At 36.8% G+C, this 25,061-nt stretch overlaps 1 protein-coding gene across 1 annotated transcript in view; it reads right to left on the bottom strand.

Moving 5' to 3' along the window:
• The window catches only part of LOC106156515 (nesprin-1-like), a 119,740-nt gene that overhangs the window by 79,081 nt on the left and 15,598 nt on the right, over window positions 1-25,061 (bottom strand). The window contains exons 26-47 of the mRNA XM_087005459.1: window positions 18,424-18,588; window positions 17,183-17,509; window positions 16,721-16,861; window positions 16,204-16,368; window positions 15,539-15,862; window positions 15,175-15,321; window positions 14,771-14,935; window positions 14,326-14,444; window positions 13,902-14,109; window positions 13,268-13,579; window positions 12,701-13,024; window positions 12,288-12,440; window positions 11,867-12,031; window positions 11,313-11,639; window positions 10,960-11,112; window positions 6,354-6,518; window positions 5,867-6,037; window positions 5,443-5,595; window positions 4,797-4,865; window positions 1,826-1,978; window positions 1,346-1,510; window positions 558-884 (exon numbers count right to left, since the gene is read on the bottom strand). Coding sequence (XP_086861585.1) covers window positions 558-884; window positions 1,346-1,510; window positions 1,826-1,978; window positions 4,797-4,865; window positions 5,443-5,595; window positions 5,867-6,037; window positions 6,354-6,518; window positions 10,960-11,112; window positions 11,313-11,639; window positions 11,867-12,031; window positions 12,288-12,440; window positions 12,701-13,024; window positions 13,268-13,579; window positions 13,902-14,109; window positions 14,326-14,444; window positions 14,771-14,935; window positions 15,175-15,321; window positions 15,539-15,862; window positions 16,204-16,368; window positions 16,721-16,861; window positions 17,183-17,509; window positions 18,424-18,588 — 4,398 coding nt within the window. The remainder of the gene's footprint in view (window positions 1-557; window positions 885-1,345; window positions 1,511-1,825; window positions 1,979-4,796; window positions 4,866-5,442; window positions 5,596-5,866; window positions 6,038-6,353; window positions 6,519-10,959; window positions 11,113-11,312; window positions 11,640-11,866; window positions 12,032-12,287; window positions 12,441-12,700; window positions 13,025-13,267; window positions 13,580-13,901; window positions 14,110-14,325; window positions 14,445-14,770; window positions 14,936-15,174; window positions 15,322-15,538; window positions 15,863-16,203; window positions 16,369-16,720; window positions 16,862-17,182; window positions 17,510-18,423; window positions 18,589-25,061) is intronic.

The following is a 25,061-nucleotide window of genomic DNA, read 5'->3' on the forward strand; positions in this document are numbered from 1 at the left end:
ATGACCTGAAGGGTAACACCTTCCAATAATATTATTGGTTAAGTCTGTGTGGTGTCTGAATAACAGGGCAAAAAAATTTTTTTTCGTAAAAAATTTCATTTTTTTGAAAATTTTGGCCCATTTGACCTTGGAGTAAAGGTCAAAGGTCAAATCCAAGGGTATATTTGAAATCTACACATATGACTTTTGGAAAGCCGTCTATAGAAATTTTTCCCATAACTCCTTCCGTAGGGTAGATAATTAGCATTTAATTTTGCCATTTTTAGACAAGTGTGCATTGCAATGAGTGCCACACCCAGACCCCAATACCGACAAAGCCCAAATTTTACGTGGAACGAATTGAGATTATAGGTGACCTAAATCCATGAGATGGGTACGGGGGCCCTTACCGTCTAGGAGGAGAAGCGGTAACAGTAGCCGTCCGGCGGAGCCAACGGAGCCGGCGGAGCCGGCGAAACGATCCGGACGGGACCAAAACCATGTGTACCGCCAGCGCTAACGCTGGTGGTACAATAATGAATTTTCATTGCCTGGTCTACAAAATCTTACATACATACCTTGTATGAAATAAGTTGAGATTTCTTTTCTTCCAGTGTTGACTTGAGCACCAATTCTGCCTTCACCTTATTCTCCATATCTTGTACCCACAGCTTCAGAGTGGTCACACTATCATCAAATGATGACCACTGGACTCGGCTACCATCAAGTCTTCTCTGTGTGGTCACTACCTCATCAAAAAGTCTCTCGAATCCAGACTTCATGTTACGAATGTCATGGCGGATGGATTCTTTCCCGTCAGTAGCAGTGTTTGGATATAGCTTCTCTCCTGCCTCAATGGCATGGTTTAGTTTGCTGAAGCCAGTTTCTTTTTCCACTTGAAGCTCCTGTAGGGAATACAATATTCACATGAAGAATGATAAAATATACACAGACAATACCAAATACTTTCAGATATTCTAATATTTTAAAATACATATTAACTGCGAGGTACGCTGCTTTTAATTAAGCCATAAAATACATAACATTTATGTAGTGAGAATGTATTAAAGGTAAAAAATGAAGGTTGTTATCCTTTCTAAACAGATCAGCTGGCTTTACAATTTATGCTTTATCTTTTTGGATCTAATGAATCTTGAAACAATCTTACCTCCATGGGGGGCAAACAAGTGAAAAAGCGGAATATGTGGAGGTTGGAATTAGCATCCAAAATTACCGCCCCAACCATAACCAGCTCATTACAATATTTAAACTACTGAGACGAAACAGGTAGTATCAAATTATAGAGAGATGTACAATATTAATGTTATTTCAGGGATGTTCAACAGCCAGATTATTTTTTGTTTACCTGGATATTGGCTTCCTTTTCTTCTATCTGTTTCCTGGTCCCAGAGACATCAGAGCACAGCTCCAGTTTGTTCTTGGCAGCTTTCAGCCATGTTCGGTACTCCTCGCACTTCTCATTAAACACCTGGTGGTCCAACACGTTCTGTTCGCATTTTTTCACAATCTCCTACGATAATGGAAAGCAACATAATTTGTTGTCCATCTGCTGCATGGATATTTTCAATTGAAGCACTACTTTATTTAAAGACAAAGTTATTATCTATAATTCTTTAAATACACATGAGGATATCAAAATAAACTACATTATCATGAGTTGAAAATTTCGTTTGATTAGCAGGCCTTGTAGGCATCATTTCAATGAGCAAGCAATTTCTTTGATAAAGCCTGAAAAATAAACAAAGATTCTCACTATAATGTCTTTAATGTCTATTTGTCACTTTTTCATAAAATATTCACCACAGACACAGATACTGTCACTAACCTTCACAGCGGTCAGTAGGGATTGGTATCTGGAGGTCAGTTGAGAGACTTGAGTGGTCACTCTGGTCTCAGAGGTGGTTTGCGCTAAAGTTTGAGCATGGTCAGCAAACTCGTCAATCTCTGCCTGGTGGGCCCTTATAGTCTGTTGGTGGACCTAGGAGTATTCAACTTGTAAGTTATGTCATATAGAAATTAAAAATACAGGCTCACTTTATGACAAGTAAATTTACCTAGACACCTTTTTATCATCCAACTGAATTGAGTATAATGACCAACTGTCAAAATTATATATTGTACCCTACATTTTAAAAAAACTAATCTCCATTCCAGTGTAGTTTTAAAAATCTTATTCGTATCTCCAAAATCCATTTCATCATTAATCTTAGTTTACAATTCATCAATTTCAAAACTAGAGGATCAGAGAGGCGATACCACCTCCGGATATTGTACCACCAGCTGGAGTAAGCGCATTCGTATGGACCCCCCACCCAAAAAAAGGGACTCCACCACCAATCTTGTGCTTGACAAGCTCTATAAAATGCAATCAACAAGAATTCTCAAAATATGCAAAAAAAAAAAAAAAAACTAAATATGGTACAATCAAAGTTCAGTTCATTGTAAAAAGTAGGTCAAGGGTCACAGTAAATTGCCTCTAATGACTTTCTATTCCAGGTCAATAGTAACTATGGACCTATCTCTGCCAGTTTTGGAGAGAAAACTTTCAAAAGGGAACAAAATTTGCAAAGTTCAATTCATGGTTAAAAGTAGGTCAAAGGTCAATTTCAAGGTCACATTTAGATTGCCAGTATATGACTTTCTACTCAAGTTCAATAGTAACCATGGACCTATCTCTGCCAGTTTTGGAGATAAAAGGGAACAAAATTTGCAAAGTTCAATTCATGGTTAAAAGTAGGTCAAAGGTCAATTTAAGGGTCACAGTAAATTGCCTCTAATGACTTTCTATTCAAATTCAATAGTAACTATGGGTGTATCTCTGCCAGTTTTGAAAATAAAAGCATAAAAAAAATTGCAAAGTTCAGTTTATGGTTAAAAGTAGGTCAAAGGTCAATTTTAAGGTCACAGTAAATTGCCTCGTATGACTTTCTATTCAAATTCAATAGTAACTATGGGCGTATCTCTGCCAGTTATGAAAATAAAAGCATTAAAAAGTTGCAAAGTTCAGTTTATGGTGTAAAGTAGGTCAAAGGTCAATTTCAATTTAGATTGCCAGTATATGACTTTCTATTCAAGTTCAATAGTAACTATGGACCTATCTCTGCCAGTTTTGGAGATAAAAAGGAACCAAAATTTGCAAAGTTCAATTCATGGTGAAAAGTAGGCCAAAGGTCAATTTCAAGGTCACATTTAAATTGCCAGTATGTGACTTCCTATTCAACTTTAATAGTAACTATAGACCTATCTCTGCCAGTTTTGGAGATATAAGGGACTAAATGTTATTATTTTCACAACCACAATGTACTTTTTGATACAGCATAACTCAAAAAATGTATGGAATACGAAAAAACGGAGACCATCTGCAGTGTTAGGCTTTACATGCTCTACAAAATGCAAAAAAGAACGGGTCTCTAGCATTAATGGTTCCCGAATTATAGACAGTTTTCAGTTTCGGTATCTTATGGTTGCTACTCCCGTGAAAATGCACTGATTGACCCCGAATTCACGGAGATGAAAGATGACCCAAAGGGGAACACTTTCCAATAATATTATTGGTTAAGTCTGTGTAGTGTCTGAATAACAGCAAAAATAATTTTTTTTTTCGTAAAAAAATTCGTTTTTTTGAAAATTTTGGCCCATTTGACCTTGAAACAAAGGTCAAAGGTCAAATCCAAGGGCATATTTGAAATCTCCACATATGACTTTCGGTCAGTCGTCTGTAGAAATTTTTCCCATAATTCCTTCCGTAGGGTAGATAATTGGCATTGAATTTTCAAAAATTTTGACAAGGGTGCAATTCAACGAGTGTCACGCCCAGGTCAATGCACCGACTGAGACAAAAAAACTTGGGGGTTCAAGTTGAGGTTATATGTGACCTAAATCCAAGAGATGGAGACAGGGGTCCTTGCGGTCTAAGAGGAGAAGCGGTAACGGTGACTTGTATCCGGCGCCAGTACGCGGAGCCGGCGGAGCCAACGGAGCCAACGGAGCCGGCGGAGCCGGACGAGACGGGTCGGGACTAAAACCATGAGTACCGCCAGCGTACACGCTGGTGGTACTAATTACAAAGCAACCCATGCTCCCATATAAGCTGGCACATACAACATAAAGCCATTCCATTCTCCGCATCCTCATGCCAAGACATTCCCAAGTCATTTAAAAGTTCTTTTAGGATCAATTTTTGATACTTTGGCAATTTAAACATTGAAATCCCAATATTTTCAGAGTGCATATTTAACATATTGGGGGTGTACATAAAACACTTGTACGGTTGTAAATAATCTGCTAGAAAATAAAGCATTTTTATAATATAACATAATCTGCATTTTTATAATATAACATGATCTGCTATCAAGGGGATAGTGGGTAAGGGGATAGACTCTGGGTACAAAAGAATTTGAGGGGTGGTTGACTACATATGCTGAAAAATTGTACATGAACTTAAGCAGCCCCTGCACCAATGAAAAATAATTTGTTCGTGTGTTAAAAAACAAAAAGCACATTTGCATTACAACACACAAGCTATTGTGGGTACTATAAACAATTTACAGCATATAATATGAAGCATATTCTTTCACGTGCACAAATAATGAACTTCCTGGTAAGGTTCACACCTATCCCAACTACTTGGTTAAACACTGAAAGCAAGATTTCTAAACTTGTAAAATGTGTACACCACTTAAAGGAAAAGCAAGACTTTCTAGTATAAGTAAGCATAGGGTATATATAATATAAACTGCATCTTTTCCATAATGAAGGGTATTCTATTCTGCTCTACACAGTGCTATAGCTCTTACATGTTCCCCTTCACTTCCCATATCCTCTAAAACCATGGAGTCATCCTCCTGCCGTTTCTGATAATACACCTTGACGCGGCAAACAAAGAGGCAGAAGTCATAGCAAATACAAGAATGCACACACACACACATACACTGCAACCCTCAAAACTCAAAATGAAATGGAAAATATGAAAATAAAATGCAAAGCCAAATAAATTCTAGATCAAACAGAACTGCTTATACACTCGGACTTAAGGAAGTGTTTTAAAATAAGAGGGGGTTTTATGAATGTGTTTTGAAATGATATTCCTCAAAAGGTCCGACAACTGACATAATGTGTAAAGGAATTCTTTGATAAAAAACAAACATGTCACAAGAAAAAAAAATCCATAAATAAAAACAAGGGGTACAAAAATGGCAAAAACTAAATTGAAAAAATACCAGCTAATTCCAAACTGCCTACCATATCCTACAAGTCACCATGATAGAATAAAAGCAGCAAATTAATTTGCAATTTACCATACAGTGATATCACTAAAATAACATTAACTGCTTAATGTAAGTACACAAATTATAGTATCCACTCTTTTCTTGTGATAAAAGATGCAGAACTTGTCTTCAAAAGATTATCCTAGCGTCTCAAAAAACAGTACAAATAGCCTACTTGATATTTCTGCAGCTGTTGCTTCTTTTCCTCCAGTGTAGACTGTGGACCAAACTCCTTCAATTTTCTCTCCATATCTTTGAGCCAGTGAGAGAGGTGGTCATACTGTTCTTCATAACGCACCCACATTTGAACAGCATCCTCTAAGTGGATCTGAAAACATCACGATTAGGCTTGGTCAAAAGCACAGATTATTATCACCATCACTGTCAGCATTAAATTGCCTGAGTCACTAAATCACAAATATCACTGCAATTTCACTTATTTCATTCTTATTCTCCCAGCCTTTACTACTGTCATCACCATTATTAGAAGAATCACTATTTTACAGAATATGCTGATTGTTGCTTTAATTTTAAGTTTCATGCGCACACGCATACACGCACGCACACACACACACACACACAAAAGCCCAACTTCTTACCTTGGCATCCATAGTGCTGTTAATCAGTTTCTCCCAGTCCAGCTTGAGAGCATCTATCTGTTGCTGGACCTCCTGTTGTCCAGCGTGGCCAGAACTGGCCATTGTCTTGTCAGCACTGGTCCTACAGGCCTGAAGTTTGGCTTCACACTCAGACATGGAGGCAGTCAAGTCCTGCAATTTTTCATTCATATTTGTTATAAGAAAAGCCTTGGAATAGAGGTAAGCTTATGGAATAGGTGGATATTACGTTCATTTCCATCAAGAAAATGTGGGATATGTTAAAGACATACTTTTTCAAATCAAAATAAAATAGTGGTACAATGGAAAAATGAGATTTTACAAGATAAACATCATGCATAACCATTCTATATCAAATATATAAGCAGTGAATGAGATTTGTAAAACTTGCTGGCAACAAAAATAAAATTGCAAGCTATACAGTAAAAAAATTCGTTTGTTTTAGTTACAAATTATCCTGCCCCATTACCTGCAGTCTGTCCAGTTTGCTCTGAAGCGTGTGTTTATCCCCAATGACGTCTGCACACATGGCAAGCCTGTCCTTCATCAGACTCAAGCTGTCACATGCTGCCTGGTGAGCATCTTCAAACTGCTGGTGATCATCTACCGTCTGCTGTGCTTTCTGCAACTGGGTCTGCAAAAAAGATCCCATTACTCCAGCTAAGAGAAACATAGCTCTGTTGTTGCCATTTAAATCAATGAAATTATGAATGAAATGTACACCTTACTGGGCGTATTTGCAGAGAGTGATAACAGAATCCTCGACATGATTGTAAAAGGCGCTGATACTCTCATCTTTTAAAAATCAATTTTAAAACTGCAGCACCGATGGAATGTGACCTAAATGTTTAGCTACAAGGGGGTATTCCTTTATCTTTACTTGTTTAAACTTTGGAAACGCATGATACTCCGTATCTTAGCAACAGAGGGCACTGTCAACACCCAGTGTTTTCTTACACTATTAATGATGTGTTTTACTCTATATCTTAACCTATAAATTCATATTCTATGTTTCCTATTACATAAATACAGTGCAGCTCTTATCAATTTAACAGTAAATTATATGGAAAAAGTCAAATAAATCAGCTAGATTACAATCTGTGTCAATAAAAAAGTTATTATTTAAATCTGATAAAAAACATCAAATAAGTTTTTGGTTAATTTGCATGTTTCAACCCTTTATTAAAAGGTCTTGACCTAATAACCAATTTTTTGCCATATTACATAAGACAGAATAAAAGAAACATTTTAAATAAGAAAATAAAAAACATTTTGCCATAAAAAAGTTTCTACTCAGTGCTGATTACTGATGAATCAGTTATTATTAAAATAGACAATAACCTAGCAAAGACAAAAAATTAACAACAACAACAAAAAAAAAAAAAAAAGACTGCAACAATATTTACCATTAAAAAAAACAAAAGCAATGGTGACTACTTTATAATCAGAAAAAATACAGACATGCACAAAATCTGTATGTACATATACAGAATCTGTGTATGTCAGGGATTGTAAAGCCTCTCTTCTGGTCCTCAAATCAAGTTCGGTCCCTTGGTTCTAAACTGTTTACCAGAGGCTCTGTTCTGGTCCTACACCTGTTAATGTCCATCATGACGTGTTCTAACGTGTTCCCCAAACGTGTCCTTGGCTGACTCTATTATGGTCTCCAATATTTGAGGTTTAAAACTTTGAGAGGCTACCAAAAAACGTACGTAAACTGAATGTTGGAAAGAAATGCATTTCAATTATTTAAATTGTATTATATTTGCTATAATATATTCTCAGATTTTTTAAAGTACACAAAAGTTTTGCTGCGTGACTACCTTTAGGATGTCTAATACTACTAAAATATTTATGGCGTTCTCTGCTTCTTGTTTTCAAGACAGTTACATTCGTGGGTGATTGTGTGCATGTGTGTGTGTGTGGGGGGGGGGGGGGAGGTACTCACTCACTCACTCGTTCTTTATTCCGTTTCAAGTTAGTATAAGCTCTTATTTTCATATGGACGCGTTTATTCCCGTGAATTTCCTAAATGTCCACTGGACTGTCAAGAACTACAGTGATTCAGAGCTTATATAGGCACAGTATAATGGATTTTTACTGCATACGTTTTATAAATCTATTAATACTGCAATTTATGTAAAGAGCTCCCTATGAAGGATAGTCTAGCTACTTTATTCATTTACGCATTTTGTTCCAGAATTTTTTTTTTCAATTTTCAGGATTTAGGGTATAGGTATGGTCACTATAAAAATACCAAAATGTAGGCGTTTTGTGCAAGTAGTAGAAATGGATTATATTATTTTCGAATCAGCGGATCTAAAATAAACGCGCAATATATTCGTATTTATAGCCTGTTTGACTGCATTTAAACTAAGACGCAAGTGAAGATAATGTGTGTTTGATTGACGGGGCTGGTTTAGAGATGAGCTGCATACCTTGTTGGTATTTATACCTAGGCTTTCACAAGCTATATATCCCATATCATTCGGATAATGTTCAAGTGATGTTTTGCTACTGGATGACAACTTACATGTAGCATCCCAATTGTATTGCTTTAGGAGCGTACAGTGAAGGGAATATCATGAAATCCCAGTGATCTGACCAAAGTAAATTTGAGGGACTAATGGTAGAGGAAAGATCCAGTATAACTACGTAGTATAAGTATGCATACCAATGCAATTTACTGTTACACAATGCCGTTCTCCCTTGGGCAAAATTAAAGGCTAACATCCCCGTTTCAATTTACCACTTCAAGGGAAAGATTCAGAACAGCGCAAATACTAATTAGAGCTTTTAAGCAGATTGTTGGAAGATCGTGTTAATTCGTTACATCTAAGCTTTGTCAGGGATTAATTTTTGGTTGGGGTTATGGTTTATGTTTAGTTTAGTTTAGTTTATTTCATTGTAACATATGCAGCCACTTGTGTGGATGAAAATGACAATATGAATACAATTTATGTGTTGATTATAATTGGAATGCCTTTGATAATTTTATAACCAAGACTTATGGAATAAAATACTGTAATTTGCTATGTTTTATAATTATGTGTGAGGACTCGCACCAGACACGGGCATTTAATTTTGGTTGGTCCTTACGGGCTTGCATTCGACCGGCGGCAGAGTTGTGAATCAATCTACAGTATATTATTTTCAGTTTATATAAAAGTCCCGCATAACGCTATCTAAAATATTGGCCACTTTATGACCTTTTAAAGCACCGCTACAGATGTAGACACTCCAACCCAATTAAGTTCGATGTGAGAAAACTTTCAACAAAAAGTGATAATGTGAGCCACATATATTAAGATAAATATCGGAATAAAAATATGACACGTTCCATTAATTTTCACTGGCTTATGTTATTGTACCCTCTAATAGGGAAAGCCGTCAGCAGTTATTTAAAGTAATGTGAAACATTCATAAAAACGTTATGCAAAACGTGAGCGGTTGGGATAAGTTAATTTACGCTCTCATTTTTCATATGAAAAAAAAAATGAATATTTATTACAAGAGTTCAGGGTGGGAGGGGGGCATAAGGGCATAGCAACTAAATTATGTTATGAAATAACGATTTGAAATTTAAAAAAAAGTCAAGTTGAACTTTTCAACTGATATACTTTATCATGGTTCGGTTAAGAAGATATATACTCCCCCCCTGCCCACACTTATTTCAACCTGTAAGATTGGAAAGTCGGTAGTCTGGCTCGGGCAATAAAATCTTACTATCTCCATATCTGGTTTCTATCAAGCGCGTTCAGAGCTTCAGAGCTTAGGACAAACATATTGCTCCTCGGGCCAGGAAATCTGGAGAGGGGGAGTAGAGGAACATGTCTTCTCAATATGGAAATCTATATATTTTTGGTAATTTCCTTTGTAACATTTACGAACACTGTAAAATACCCTTTCTCAAATTAATATAATGTTTACACATTTCTGTAAATATCCTGAATTGAAATACTAATTTTAAATGTCAGATTTATGACGAGGGAGAGAGAGGTCAAGACATTCTGTAAATGTCCCGAACTAGGGGAGAGTGTTATAAATTAAACACATCTTGGCAATAACCCGTAGTCAGTTAGACTGTTGAGTGGTTTACTTATTATGATCAATGTAATAGAATTCAGTATAATGATACTGATTATTGTAAAGACATATAGGAAACAGGGTTACCATATATGCTCGGAATTTTGTCTGAGAGGGAAATTTTTCGAGTTTGTTCACTGTCCTGTGAAGCCATATTTTGTAGCCTGAGATGCCGTATCCGTTACTTCGTGACCTGACCTGTCAAAAGCACGTCTGGGCGCTCTTTTCATCTTTCAATTCTTCCACATTAATCAAGATACGGAGTATCAATTACAAGTGCCCGGGGAGGGTGGGGGGGGGGGGGGGAGGAAGAGGGAGCATGAAGGGAATAAATAACTATAAGTAGTATCCTTGCGACACAAGGTTACTCTGCAATTTATATTTATGCTGTGAAATAATAGCCAGGTAGTCCGTTGATCTCGCGAATCAACCAAATGACCGTTAGTTGAGTTGCTTTACTGCAAGTAATTAATCCCCTCCCCTCCCCCGAAAGTCATACTGGCAGGTTTCCAAATGAAGACTATACCGCAGAAAAAGTTTGGGGCCCAAAAGAGAGTCAGCCAAGGACACGTTTGGGGAACACGTTAGAACACGTCATGATGGACATTAACAGGTGTAGGACCAGAACAGAGCCTCTGGTAAACAGTTTAGAACCAAGGGACCGAACTTGATTTGAGGACCAGAAGAGAGGCTTTACAAGGGATGACATTTGGTAAAAAAGTGAAAATATGGTGTGGGTTCCAGAGGACTGCCTACGCCAATGATATTTTTGGCTTCTAAAAAGTCAAAAATCTGCCTACAGCTGAGAAAATTTCATCCCTGATAAATAAATATACGTCAGGCTCCAGTTTCACAAAAAAAATTAGTCAGTTTTTTGGCTTAGTTGACAAGGATCTCCATGAGAGTGTTGCTACACTGCTCCTGATAGGGTAAGATATGCCCATGTGACCATGTAACCTCGGTAATTAAGTTTTTTAGTTAAATCTCACCTTGACTCTGGTGACCAGGGTCTGGTACCTGTCCTGTGTGTCTGTGATGAACCTCTCCACCTCGGGGTTACCACTGCTGTGGACCACAACATGAGCCTTCTGGACCACAGTTTCTATCACACGCTGGTGGGCACTGACATCTTGCTGAAGAGTCTAAAATTAAATAACACAGTGTAAACTGCAGCATTAAATGGGTAAATAAGTTAATATTAATGTTACAGATTCATAAATTAAATCCACTTTGTACTGAAATGAAAACCCCTCATCGTGTTAACTGTCTCTATTTAATTATATTTTTTTCATTTTAAGTTGTTTTTTTTTTCTTTTTTTATTTCACAGTTTCTTTATCTTACCTTATGATGCTGCAGCTGTCCTCTCTTTTCATGCAGTGTGTTCTTCACTTCAGTATCTATGGCAACAGCTATCTCGGCTTCAACAAGCCACTTCTGTATCTGCTGCCGACTCTCACTGAAGGAAGACCACTGCATCAAGACAGTCTCAAGCTTATGCTGAGCATCACTAATGGCTGTGAAGAGATGGTCCCAGTCTTCTTTGGCATCTCGAACCTGCTGTCGTATTTTCTCGCGCCCTGAGGCAGCGGTGTCTTTGTACAGTTTGTCTGCAGACTCACTGAGGGCATTCAACTTAATGAGACCTTCTTCTCTCTCAGCCGTTATTTCCTTGAAATATATCAGATGAAAACCATAAATTACCTTAAGAACTATAAGATAACATTGCTTTCTGCAAAACAATAAATGTGCATATTCTAAAAACCAAAATATTAATTTGAAAAAGATATCAAAGCAAATCTTTGGTCTATGAGAAGTGCATTTCAACATAAAAACTGAGAGAATATCACTTATTTCAAAGGTATTGCACACAGAACTCATTTTACTTGGAGGTTTACCTGAAGTACAGCCTTCCTCTCTTCCAGTTCACCTTTGTCTCCAGATGTATCCACATTGCTGTTCATTCTGTCTTTAGCAGCATTCACCCAGTCAACAAAGTCCAACAGCTTGCCCTCGTAATCCTGGTGATCCGATACCATATGATCCCACTTCTCGATAAGACCCTGAATTCGGAGCAATATTTGGAGGTAAAAATGTGGTTTTAAAGTCAATGTTATTACAATCAAAATGACGTTATTCATTTTTTTGCAGGGGGGCTCTGTCATTAGATATTAGATAATTTCCCTGCAAAGGTGATAAACACATTATAAATGGAACCACTAATAATATCTTGATAAGTACACTGTGTCCTATCAATCAAATGAATATGTTTGAAAAGAAAAACAAAGAAAATTCATTCAAAAATCTGAATCTACTTACTCTAATAGTAGAACCCAGATTGTTATATCTGGTGGTAACCTGAGTAATGTTAGTGTGAATTCTGCCATCACTGCTAACTTGCATCAGTGACTGGCAGTTGTCACCAAATTCTTGAATCTCTGACTGAAACCCATCAACATCACGACTGAGAACCTGAAAATCAAATTAAATACATGTTGTGAAGAAGAAAAAAAGAAGAAAAGTTTTTATAGGTATATATACTTGAAGGAATCACTGGAAGTCTCAAAAAAGCTTTTATCATCAACCCACAGAAAGAAATAACTGAGAGAGAGAGAGAGAGAGAGTGAGAGAGAGAGAGAGAGAGAGAGGAGAGAGATGGTTCAAATACTGTAAAGAAATTCAGAGTGAAGAAACATTTGTAACTGTAATCTCTATGGGATAATTCTACTGACCTGCAGTTCTTCCAAATGGGTCTCTTTTTCCACCAGGGTGGCTTTGAGTTCCTGTTGTTTGACCTGGCCCTCCTTCTCCTTTAACCAATGCATGATGTCCTTGAGTGCATCCTCGTGTTCTTCCCACTGTAGCACAATACTCTCTAATTCTCCCTGAGTTCGTGTTAACTGAGAAGTATATGTGGCCCAGTCAGCACTCAAAGTATCCAGGTCACATCGGATCTTCTCTTTACCAGTAGAAGAGGTATTGGTCAGTGTTTTTTCTGCATATTGGCGAGTATCTACAAGCTTAATCTCTCCTTCAGATCTGTGGCGATTCAAGTCCTAGAAAGCACAAGTTTTCATCTAAAGTGTACAACTATACCGTAGACAACTATTGAAAAAATAGAAATAAACAGCTATATTTCTTTAGAAACCTTTACAAGCCTTTGACATTGTCCAAATTTTTTAATTGCTACACATAACTATGCCTATGACACTTCCCCATATATGTCAATAGCTTCATCTTCTCCACAGTTTAACTTTCATCAGATAATACAAATCTTTTTAAAATCTAAAATCACCTACCTCCATCTTATCCAGTTTACTCCTGATGGCATGCTTATCCCCACTGAGATCAGAGCACCTTGCCAGCTTGTCCTCCATTGAATTCAGCCAGGTCTGGAGCTCTTGGAACGAGTCACTATACACCTGGTGGTCCCTCAGATGTTGCTCAAACTTGTGAAGGTTTTCGGTACAATGCTGCATCAGTTTCTGGTACTGAGATTTCAGTTCCGGCACCTGGTGGGTCAGCTGGTGTCCTGACTGACTGAGACGGTAGGCCTTGTCTTCCAGATTGTCCAGCAGACGGCGGTGAGATTCGATGTCCTGTTGCAAGATCTGAAAGAGATTGATTAAGATATATGACTCAGTGTTGGCTTAGGCATGTTATATTTGCTCAGGGTGCAGTTTCTAATCATAGAATGTGTATGTGAGGAATAATGAATTGCACTCACAAGAGATATCTGAAAACTGTGTGTGTGTGTGTGTGTGTGTGTGTGTGTGTGTGTGTGTGTGTGTGTGTGTGTGTGTGTGTGTGAGAGAGAGAGAGAGAGAGAGAGAGAGAGAGAGAGAGAGAGAGAGAGAGAGAATGAACTACAATACTAACACCTTCAGCTATCTGCAAGATCTGAACACATGGAACAGCAGATATTTCATTTACCTTTTGATTTTGCACTTGGACCTTCTTTTCTTGGAGGGTGGCCTTCAGCTCATTCTCTTTCCTCACTTTATTTTCAGTCTCAGTCAGCCATTTTTGAGTATCTTCATAATTCTCAATGAAGGAGAACCACTGACCAAGACTAGTTTCAAGCTGATGCTGGGTTTCTGACAGTTTGTCACTCAAAGTGTCCCAGCCGTCTCTTAGAGTTCTAGAAAGCAAAAACACAAAACTGTATTCTTATTTGCTTAATCATACAAGTTGAAATTTTTCACTAAATTCTCCTTTTTTATATGAAAACTTCTTAATACTACAGATTTTGAATAATGATATGTCTGGGTTCCAGCTCTGTATTATCTATGTAAACTGACACTTAAATGGTCCAATCTTTATATGTATACAGATAATGGATTGGTCAATTCCTCACCTTAGCTCCTGCCTGACAACTTCCCTACCAACAGGGGCAGTGGACAGCTGTAACCTCTCCCCACTCTCCAGTGTCTGGTGGAGGATGTTAGAACTCTGATCCTTTTCCAACATCAGCTCCTGGAATAACAATGTGCATTAATCTTAATATGACAATGACTGCAATCAAAATACAATTTGGTTTAAGATGACCAGTGACTGGGAAGTCCCTAAACTAAATGCTAGACAAGACCTTTGATGGATTGAAATAGATTTTTTAATTACGTTTACTACTTTTGTATCTCTATACTAAATATATAGTGTAGAATGCAGTTTCAAAGAACTATTTACAGCACAACAAGCTACCATTATCACTGCTGTTAAGTAACAGGAAAAATATTGAGAAATAATTTAATCTTATTCCTTTTATGACCTGAAGTACACTGACTGCAAAATATGAACTGTACCTGAACAGCAGCAAGACGTCCTTCAATGGCTGCTTTGTCCCCACTGAAGTCTGCACACTTTTCCAGTCCCCGTCTCAGCTCTCCCATCCACTGGGTACAGGAGGAGAATTTCTCAGAGTACTGCTGGTGCTCTCTTACATGGTCCTCCCACTGCACTACCAAGTCCTGGAGTAGGTAATAAGTAAATATGTTTTAACTCTTTAAACTCATCTATATGAAGCACTTCATGCTCATTCATAATTAACAACATGTATTTCTATATTTTTTAATTCAATGGAAAGAAAGTCAGATTCTGATCCAATTGCCTTGTTTCTCACTTTGAATTCATATTGCACTCATTTTTGGGCATAAATATGAGTGATTAAGTTAAAGTTTAAGCACATTGTGGTGATTCTATGACATACCTTTACGTGGCTCTTGAGTGCCTGATACCTGGTGGTCAGCTGTGTGGTCACACTGGACACTTTGGGGTCACTGCTGGCCAGTTTCTGGGCTTTGTGACCCAAGTTGTCAATTGATGTCTGCTTGTCTGAAACTTCTTTGTTCAAAGCCTATATATGCAAATGAAAATACACAAATTATTTACTTTTATATAAAGTCATGAAGTGGCTAAAAAAATCAAAGATCTAACAATGTAACCTTCAAGTGTTAAACATTCTTAATTTTCTGTCATTTTCCCACCTTGTAAAATCCAGCAATTACCTTTTTTAAGCTTCAAAAAATTTAAACAAAGACCATCTTTAAAATATGTCAATAATTATACACTACCTTCAAGTTTTCAAGATAGACCGTCTTGTCAGGTAGAGTGGCCTTGAGGTCGTTATCTTTCAACTTCAGCTCCGTTTCCCTGACCCACTTACTCAGGCTGTTAAAGACATGCTCATAGTCTTCCCAGGAATGAATAGCAGTTTGAAGGTTGGCTTTAATATCTGCCGCCTTGCTGTTGGTTTGATCCCAGGCGTCCTGCAAGGTCTGGAGTTCGGCCTGGATGACCGCTTGACCCTCTGGGGCAGTGTGGGGAATCACTTTTTCCGCCAGGCTCCTGGCGACGTTAAGCTTGGTCTGGCCTTCATGTTTAGTTGACATAATTTCCTGCAGGGGAACAGCAAAATTATCATCATGATGAATAAATATTGTATCAAATGGACATTGATGAGTTTTTTAATTTAGTTTTGTGTTTCATAAATTGAAGTTTAAGAGGTCTAGAGTGCAAATGACATTACTCACGTGTAGTTTTATAAATAATTGAATCTATTTAGCATTCACATGCTTATTCAAATATTTTAAGCAAGATTAATTATGTCAGTTAAAACAAAGCTTAATTTCTGAAATGAATTTTTAATTTTAATCAGCCAAAATATATACATTTACGTAAATAATTCTACAGATAATATCACTTTAGATGCCAAATCTACATGTGTGCTAACACTGACCATCTGTCTGTCCAGCCTGTTGACCAGTGTCTGTCTGTCCCCTGTGGTGTCTGAGCAGACCTTCAGCTTCTCTTGGGTCACCTGCAACCACTCCAGACACTGTTGGTAGGCCTCCTGGAACTGCTGGTGCTCCTCAGAAAACTGACCACTCTTCATTACATGCTCCTGTTAATTGGACACATATGGGATATAAGAATATATAATATATTATAGATAAAAAGGGTCAAAATATTGAACTATGAAAAGAGAATGACTTATAAATTACAGAATTAATAAATCCAAGTGTACTGAATACCCACAGACTACATACTAAAATACCAGAGTCATACACAATTACTCCACACATATTTTCCACAATGCTAAAAATTGTAAAAACAGCCTTATCATTTACTAATAAACTTATAAATAATAAAGGCATGAGTTTTTTTCCTTTCGTGATCTTCATCTTTCTACAGAAAGTCTGAAGACTACGACGTAGCTAATTTGAAGAAAAAATATCATTATGAGCATAACTGACCTTTGCTGTCAGACAGAGATTTCTGTATCTAGATTTGAGCTTGTCCATCTTGCCGTGGACACTGGGGGAGGCCAACACTTGAGCCCTCTCTCCCACATTCTCCAACAGACCCTGGTGAGACATCACTTCTTGACAAACACCCTGTGATACAAGAGAAAACAGCAAAATTAAGTTACCATTTGGTAATACATTTTAAAGAACCATTCAGCCAAACATGAGGTGATAAAATGAATAAAATGGGTAGAAATGTACCCCATCCTAAACGTAAAGCACAGAGGGCACCAGTAGTCTCATCTTAGGTTATCACATCAACAAGCATACAGAAACATGCTGAATAGATACTGCTGGCCATCAATTTAAGCCTTTGGCTAAAGTTTAAAATTTTATCACATGCAGACTTTCATTATGCAGACTGCAAAAATTCAGGAAAATACAAACTGACATATCATTTAGTAAACCTACTTTGTAATGCTGAGCCAAGGCCTTCTTCTCTTGCAGCGTGGACTTCAGCTCCACATCCTCTCCGACCTGCTGCTCCATCTCAGCCACCCATTCTTTTAAGTGGTCATGGCTTTCATCGTAAGATTGCCACTGCATTAGGCGCATCTCTAAAGAATTCTGTGCGTGTGTCAGATTGTTACAATACTTCTCCCACATTTCTCGTAGGGCTCGCACCTCGTGGCGGATCACCTCGCGCCCCTCAACTGCTGTGTGTGGGTGAAGCTTGTCCCCTGCCGTCAGACACGAGTTAAACTTATCTGCACCTTCTTCTTTACTGTTGGCCAACTCCTGTAAATAATAACCATTTTTATCTTACTGCTCCACATTTTTTCTACAGTTAATATTGTTTAGTATTCTTTGAGTACTAAGGCCTATAGAAATGAGCAAACAAATGAAGATTTAATCAGTTTTCACACTGACAAGATTCAACATAAACCTTAAACCTTCTTTGCCTATACCCAGTATTCCCTAACAAAAAACGATTAGACAAGTGTCAAAGATCAGCTAAGCACACGTCATATAACTTATTACTGTGACAGTAACAAGTTTCACACCTCCGCCTACCTATAGCAGGTATTCCACCAATTAGACAATTAAGTGATCACTTTGACGGGTAGTTTAGATAGCAATCTGATGTGACTCATTTGGCCAATTTATTTCAACTGCATAGACAAGTAATGTAACATTGCCTTGTCATTAATTAAGTGACAAATAAAGGCCCATCTCTTTTCAAAAGGTGACAGTGGGTAAATGTAAGTGTAAAATGTTAGCATTTAACAATGTTAACATTTAACATAGCAAATAACAAGAAAAATCGATATAAATAATAGTTATAATCTACATAACATACTTTCATGATTTAAAACAAAATAATCTAGGTATCAATTTGTACTTTGAAAATTATAAAATATCAAGACAAAACCATGTATCCGCAATATCAGAGTCACTAGGTATTAGATTAGAATTATCTCATACATCACCCTCTATCATTAATCTTCTCTTACATACATGTGCCTTACTTGAACAACTATATGATACTTAGTATAGTATAGTATAGTATAGTATAGTATAGTATAGTATAGTATAGTATAGTATAGTATAGTATAGTATAGTATAGTATAGTATAGTATAGTATAGTATAGTATAGTATAGTATAGTATTACATGGTTTTTAAAGCATGATGCATATAAATGAAACCATACCTTGACTTCCGCCAGCCTGGCCTGAATCTCTTCCTTGTCCCCAGCCGTGTCAGACACATCCTGCAGTCTCTTTGAGGCAGCCTCTAGCCAGCCCACACTGAGGGAGTACTTCTTCTGGAAGTCCTCATGGTCCTGGACACTGGTCTCACATGTCTCTACCTGGTCCTGTTTGAATGTGAATAAAAAAAGTTTGTTTCAAGAGTTGAAGTGTCTGTTGAGAGAGCATATTTATAATTTTATTACTTATATTAGTATAGAATAATTTCATTATGTGATTTCACTATGGGAATTTTGTGTGCGATTTTATGTATGTACTCTTTTTTTTTTTTTCACCCCTGTGGTGAGAATAAATAAATAAATAAATAAATAAATAAATAAATATGTTTCTGAGTGTCTATTTATGATGTTATGTGGTTTGGAAAATTGAAAATGTGATATTATGTACATTTTAAGACAATTTAAATATAAATTATATCACAGTATCATTAAAATAAATATTATATCACATTTACAAGTGTCTATTTTTAGAGGAGCTCAGGGTAGAAAAAGGAGTGGTCTTACATCATTTCATATAAAAAATGACAAAGGAAGCATTTTTCCAGGCAACAGCTGACAAATTTTAATTAAGTTTAAAAATGCAAAATTGCATAACACATAAGTGAGATATTCAAGGCTATGACTAAAGCCACCAGTTATTCGGGTAGGGTCCATCAAGGGATGATGCAGGTCACATTTCCTAGAGCCAGCCACTCCATTACTGTTGGAGTGCACTGGGTGGCATTTAAGCTAAAAGAAAAAGTTCTGCATATACCAAGAGGCACAGAAGTAAACATCTTGTGTGGAATCACCTTGTGCTGTAACCCCAGTCATCTTACAGCAGACCCCCCAAGAAATCAACAATAATAGGCTACATTGTCATAATGTATAAAAATGCCTCAGACATGGAGAAAGGCCTGATTGTGTACATGATAATTTTTTTTTTAATCTATGTATACTTTATTTCTAAGTTTCTTAATTCAATTTCTCAGATTCGAGTAGAAGAAAGACCAGCAAACTTGTGTATATGTTTCACAACTAGTTTATTAAAGAGCAGTATCTTGAAATCATACATTTTATTTTAATTACATGTTCTCTTTGAATAAATGATATCAGGAAATTGAAGATTTGGCATAGATATTCATTTTCTATAGCCATTACTTTTCAATGCTTCAGATCTGACATACTTTCTATAACTGTTAAAGATTCTCTTCTTGCTATAAACTTGAATGCAATTCTTTTTGTGATTCACTCTCACCACTAAACTTGAATGCAATTGTCTTTTCATGATTCATTTTCATCTTTGAATAACTGTGATCAGGAAATACAAGTTTTGGCACATCATATGCATTTTCCATATTAAGTACTTTTCAATGCTTTAGATCTGTCATATTAACTGTAACTGTTAAGGGTTCTCTTTCTAGCTCTAAACTCAAATGCAATTGTCTTTTTGTGAGTCACTCTCATCTTTGAATAACTGTGATCAGGAAATACAAGTTTGGCATATGGTATGCATTTTCTATAGTCATTACGTTTCAGTGATATAGATCTGTCATATTTTCTGTAACAGTTAAGGATTCTCCTTCTTGCTCTGAACTTGAATACAATTGTCTTTTTGTGATTCACTCTCCTTTTCATCTGTTTTTCATCTTTCTCCCGAATGAAGAAGTTGGTACAATACCAACAGAAGTCATCCGACTCAAAGTGGCTTGTTTAAGTCCATTATTCCTTAAGTGGACAGCACTGTGAATCCTTCCCTGTCCTGTACTGACACGTGTCACATTTTAGTCCCATTTCTGCTTCTTTGTCCCAAACCATTGAGCCAGAGCACTCAGCAGTATGCCCTGACAAGATTTCATTGACCAGATTGACAATTCTTTTGGCTGAAACCAAGGAGTTATAACAGAAGGAGATTACACGCGTGGGGGCGGAGCCCGTATTACGGTCTCTCATTGGTCGGAATGAATAGAACCCAGAGAACAATGGATGCCTATCTCTGTTACGCTTAATTGCTATCTCGTTTAAATCTCGTTTGTTAGTATCTGTGCCTTCGTCTGTTGATTTTTGAGGACAGAAACAGAAACGGAGTCCCAAGTTTCTAAAAAATGAGAGAAATACAGAATTTATATGATATTACGTTGGACAAGGTTTTCAAAAAACAGGTAAGTGCTTTTAAATGCATAACTACACGAAATATGAAGATAAATTGCAACTTTTATGTCGTAGGGTCTCACTGTGTAAGTGTCCAGCTACACGTTGATCTCGCGAGGTGGTGTGTGGAGAATAAATATTGCACGAAAAATATTTCCCACTCATAACAAGTGCCTATAAATATAGTATCAGATGAAGAAAGTTTGGTCTTTATACAGTTGCAATTGTTAAGTAATTTGTGGCAATAGCAAAGAATAAAACTTAGGTGCACTTTCAGTAGCCGAATAACAAGCAGATGCTTAAGCCGCCATCTTGTTAATTTTTCGAAAAAAAAATTACTCCAAAAGACATTTTCCTCCTACTTTGTGAAACTTGTGTCACATGACAGTCATAAAATTTAACTAATTGTTATGTGTGCAACACACTTGCTTGAGCAGTATTGTTTTTTTTTTGCGATTTTACATGTGGTCTAGCTTGGATACGACAATTGACAATTTTCATGAGTTCCGATCAAAAAGTGTTACGCTTGTTACGGCCGAAAGCCTTACCGCTTTTTGTACTTTTCAAATGCAAGATTATAAAAAAAATTGGTGTGTTTAGATTCTTGAACATCTTGGTCGTGGCGTGGTATATATTGCATGGATACTGCTCCAATATTTCTTGAAAAAAATAACCCGATTTGTTCAGAATACCAATTTTTTACTCTAGTGTTATGGGTAAATGTACCATTTTGGCCTTTACCTTTTTCATGTCTAAATCTAAAAAGACTTATCATGACAGTTGGTCATCATTTTTCTTCTCACCATGGTGGGTGGCTTTGGAGTGGTAACTTTGTTGTTAAAGTAAAGTGCTCAGTTTTTTTGACTGGAAAATTTTGCCTCCACCCAGCATTTTCCATCATGGCGGTCTAACAGGAAGTTTGACTTCACAGTGTCTTTGGTATAGTTATTTTTAACTTATTTAGTCTTCTTTTTACATATATATGTTTTAATTCATATTAAACCTTTGAAAAAAGAACACACATGAATCCTGGTGCTTCTTAATTTAAAGTCTTAAGGTTTTAAGTTCACCTAGGCTCCACCAATTACTTTACCTGTTATCTCACTACACATCTCTCTTTGAGTCGAGGTGTGTAAGACACACCTTATTGTGTAAGACACCTCTATAATTAAGGGGTACTTGCTTCTCTACTTAAATTATACTTCACTACTTTGGCATGTTAGGTGGCAAGCTTGGATGTTTCAGTTCATTTTAAGAAAGAAGCTTTGCCTTGGTGGTTACAAAAGAATAGAACTCTATTAAGGTTTATTCATTACTTGAAATTAAATATTTCATCTTGTAGTGTTGAAACAGAAATTCTCTCAAAATTGATAATGAATTTGACATGCATATCTTAACACTACTCAAGTTTTTTTTTCTATTATAGATATGGGAGAAGGCTGCATTGAATATATGAATTATGGTCAGGCTGGAAAAAATTAAAATATGTCAATGAAAAAAGGAGGTCAGTGTGTCTGGGGTAAGTTACTTTTTGTCATAATGCCTAAGATGCATTAAACATTCACTAACAACAGTACCCTTTTTAATTTTTTTTTTCAAAATACAACAACCTTGGGCATTTTCCTTTTAGCAACCAGCCTCTCTGAAATCCCCTTTTTGTCCTGTCAGAAGAGTAGGGACCAGGGCGGATTTAAATAATTTCTTGTAATAAGTACAATTTCTTTCAATTTCTTGGGGTTATTAGCTTGTAATCATGAATCTTGATGTTCCATATAAATTTAGTTGTAAATTGTTCATTTATGTGGTGAACATTATTTCAGTCAAGTCATAACAAGACACATTAAACTTCACTGCATAATTCCATAATGTCTACATGGATACTAGTAGTTCATAATGCTATTATTATGTTTTTTTTTCTAACCTACAGGTTTCTCTCTTTTCTGAGTGGCATGGCATTAGCAAGGCAGAAGAAAAGGCCCTGAAGAAATTCTCACTTGAGTTGTCCTTTTTGGAGAAGAAACTGGATAAGACTGGCCAACAGAGATTGCATTAAATTAATAGTGCTCCTTTATGTTATGACATTTTAAAATATTTTCAGTCACCTAACTGACTCTATACATTGCAAAAGTGGACATAAATTTTATGTTACTGTTACGTGGAAAAAAATTCAAAACCTATATATAAATTGTTGAGTGCCATAGTATAACAGTCTACCTGATTGCCAGTGAAATTTCTGTTTCAGTGAAATTTCTTTAAAGCAGTCACTTACTGCTTACTTACCAGTTAATTTTTTCAGCTGTTACATTTTATAAATGTTCTTACTAAGTGTTGTCTTGATCTATAATAACCTTTTGAAAATCCCATGTTTTTCATCCTATTTGTAAGAATTAACCACTTTATCTTCTAGGATTTTTTTTTTCATTCAGCCCATTAGATTCTCAGACCTTGCTGGCCTGTAAGTGGAATAGTATCTGGCACAGACTGGTATCAGCAAGTCAGATAAAAAAGAATATAATTATTTCTATTTGCACGGTTGAAAAAAATGCCATTATAGACTGCATAAAACTGGAAAACTGTAGCAACTTAATCATTCTTATGACTTCATTTATTACTGCTTATGTGTAAAATTTTTGTTTTTGTTCTTCTATTGATATAATAAAATGGTTTTACTCACAGATGCTACTTTTCATGAGTATAGAGTGCTTGAGTATAGAATTGACTTAAAAGATATTTTAAGTTAATATAGTAAATAATAGTTTGAAATTCAATATTCTCATCTTTATTTGTTTCACTTTAAAGAGCTCAGTGAATACTAAAATTTCTGATATATTTTGTACATAAATATATTTATGAATGAATAATTATTCTTAATGTATAGCACTGTGCACTTGTTTACCGACAAATATGAACAGTGTTAGTACGTGTCAAATAATCCTAAAAAAAGGGAAATTTCCAAGATAAAGAAATTTATAACGAGTATTCAGTAAACTGACTTGTCGTGGCATTGCCTCAACCTTGGATTAAAATTTTAATTAAATGCATTATAATATTAAAATTATACCGAGTGAGAGAAAAAATACTTTAAGAAATTTAAAACCAGACACAAAGCGTAGGCACTGTCACAATGTATATGTTTATGAGACCCAAGGGCAGGAGGGTCCAAACGTTAATGTATTAATATTATGTCCTTTGGCAGTGAGGACAGACGTTCACTTGAACGTCATTTTCACAAACCACAGTTGGGACGTTTTCTTTTGACTTCTCCTTGGTGATTTTTCACCGGGTTGTGCCATAAAAAAGCCATCTATCACCGACTAAAAAAAGCTCATGGCGACCATCCTCAGTCACCACCTTATAATCGCTTTCTATGATATCGTTCCCTTCCAGCACATCGTCCAAATAATTACCTGTGAAAAAAATCGTCAGCATACAGCGGCGCTTTGACATTACTGATCTCGAATTCTAACGCGAAATAACGCATATGAAATTTATCTCCAAGCTGAGGAGAGCGACGCAGACGAAACCTTGAGACCGGAGGCCCCCCGTAGCTAGCTCCGCCCACCGTAACAGACATCGGACAATAGAAAGGCTTGCGTGTAATCTCCTTCTGTTATAACTCCTTGCTGAAACTAACTTGTATTCATCATCTGGGGGTTGGGGCTGGCTACTGATCACATTCTCTGGCTGTGCTCTCCTGGGTCTCAGTATAACAGGTGCATCAGGGCTGCTGCTGAGAGTTGTTGGTGGCCTGACAGGGGGTGGAATGGAGGCTGCCTGGTTCAACTCTTGGCTGGGTCTGATGAATCTTCTCACAACTGGCTCTGGAGGTCTGTCAGACTTCTGTCTTCCAGGGGAAAACTTGTGTCCCTTCACAAATAGACTTTTTCTTCGTTTTTTCCAGCTGCCTTTACCGTACGGCATGGTGGTAAGCAAGTGGCTACTGAGATAGGAGCCAGGGACAGGGGATTTTATAGTTTCAGCTCCCCATTGTCTCTCCAAGGTGGGCAGGAAAACAGGATACATGACACAAAATGTGTGAACAGTGATGGACAGTGGAAGTCTTTGTAAACAGGAAACTGCAAGGTCCCAGTGCAGAAGGGATACCTGGCTTAGCAGTGAGTAGTTATTGTTCTACAAGTTTTGTCAGGAAACTGATTTCCTGTATGCTTACAAACAAAAACAAAAAATTAGTTGTGACAATAAGCCTGCTAAGCAGTAAGTATTGTTCTGCAGGTGAAGACAGGAAACTGATTTCCTTTATGCTTACAAACAAACACAAACACCAGTTGTGACAATAAGCCTTGCATTTGAGTTTAAGTATTTTTAAAATACTTTTATCTTTTTATTACTATTTCCACTTCTCTCACATAACTCCTCAGCAGTGCACTTAAACTAGTCACAACCAGTTAAAATGTTTATCTCAGATTTTTAAACTTGCCCAACATGTTTGT

Source organism: Lingula anatina, chromosome 2, assembly GCF_051362555.1.
Source record: "Lingula anatina isolate TDL-2025a chromosome 2, LinAna3.0, whole genome shotgun sequence".
NCBI classification, from domain to species: Eukaryota; Metazoa; Brachiopoda; class Lingulata; order Lingulida; family Lingulidae; genus Lingula; species Lingula anatina.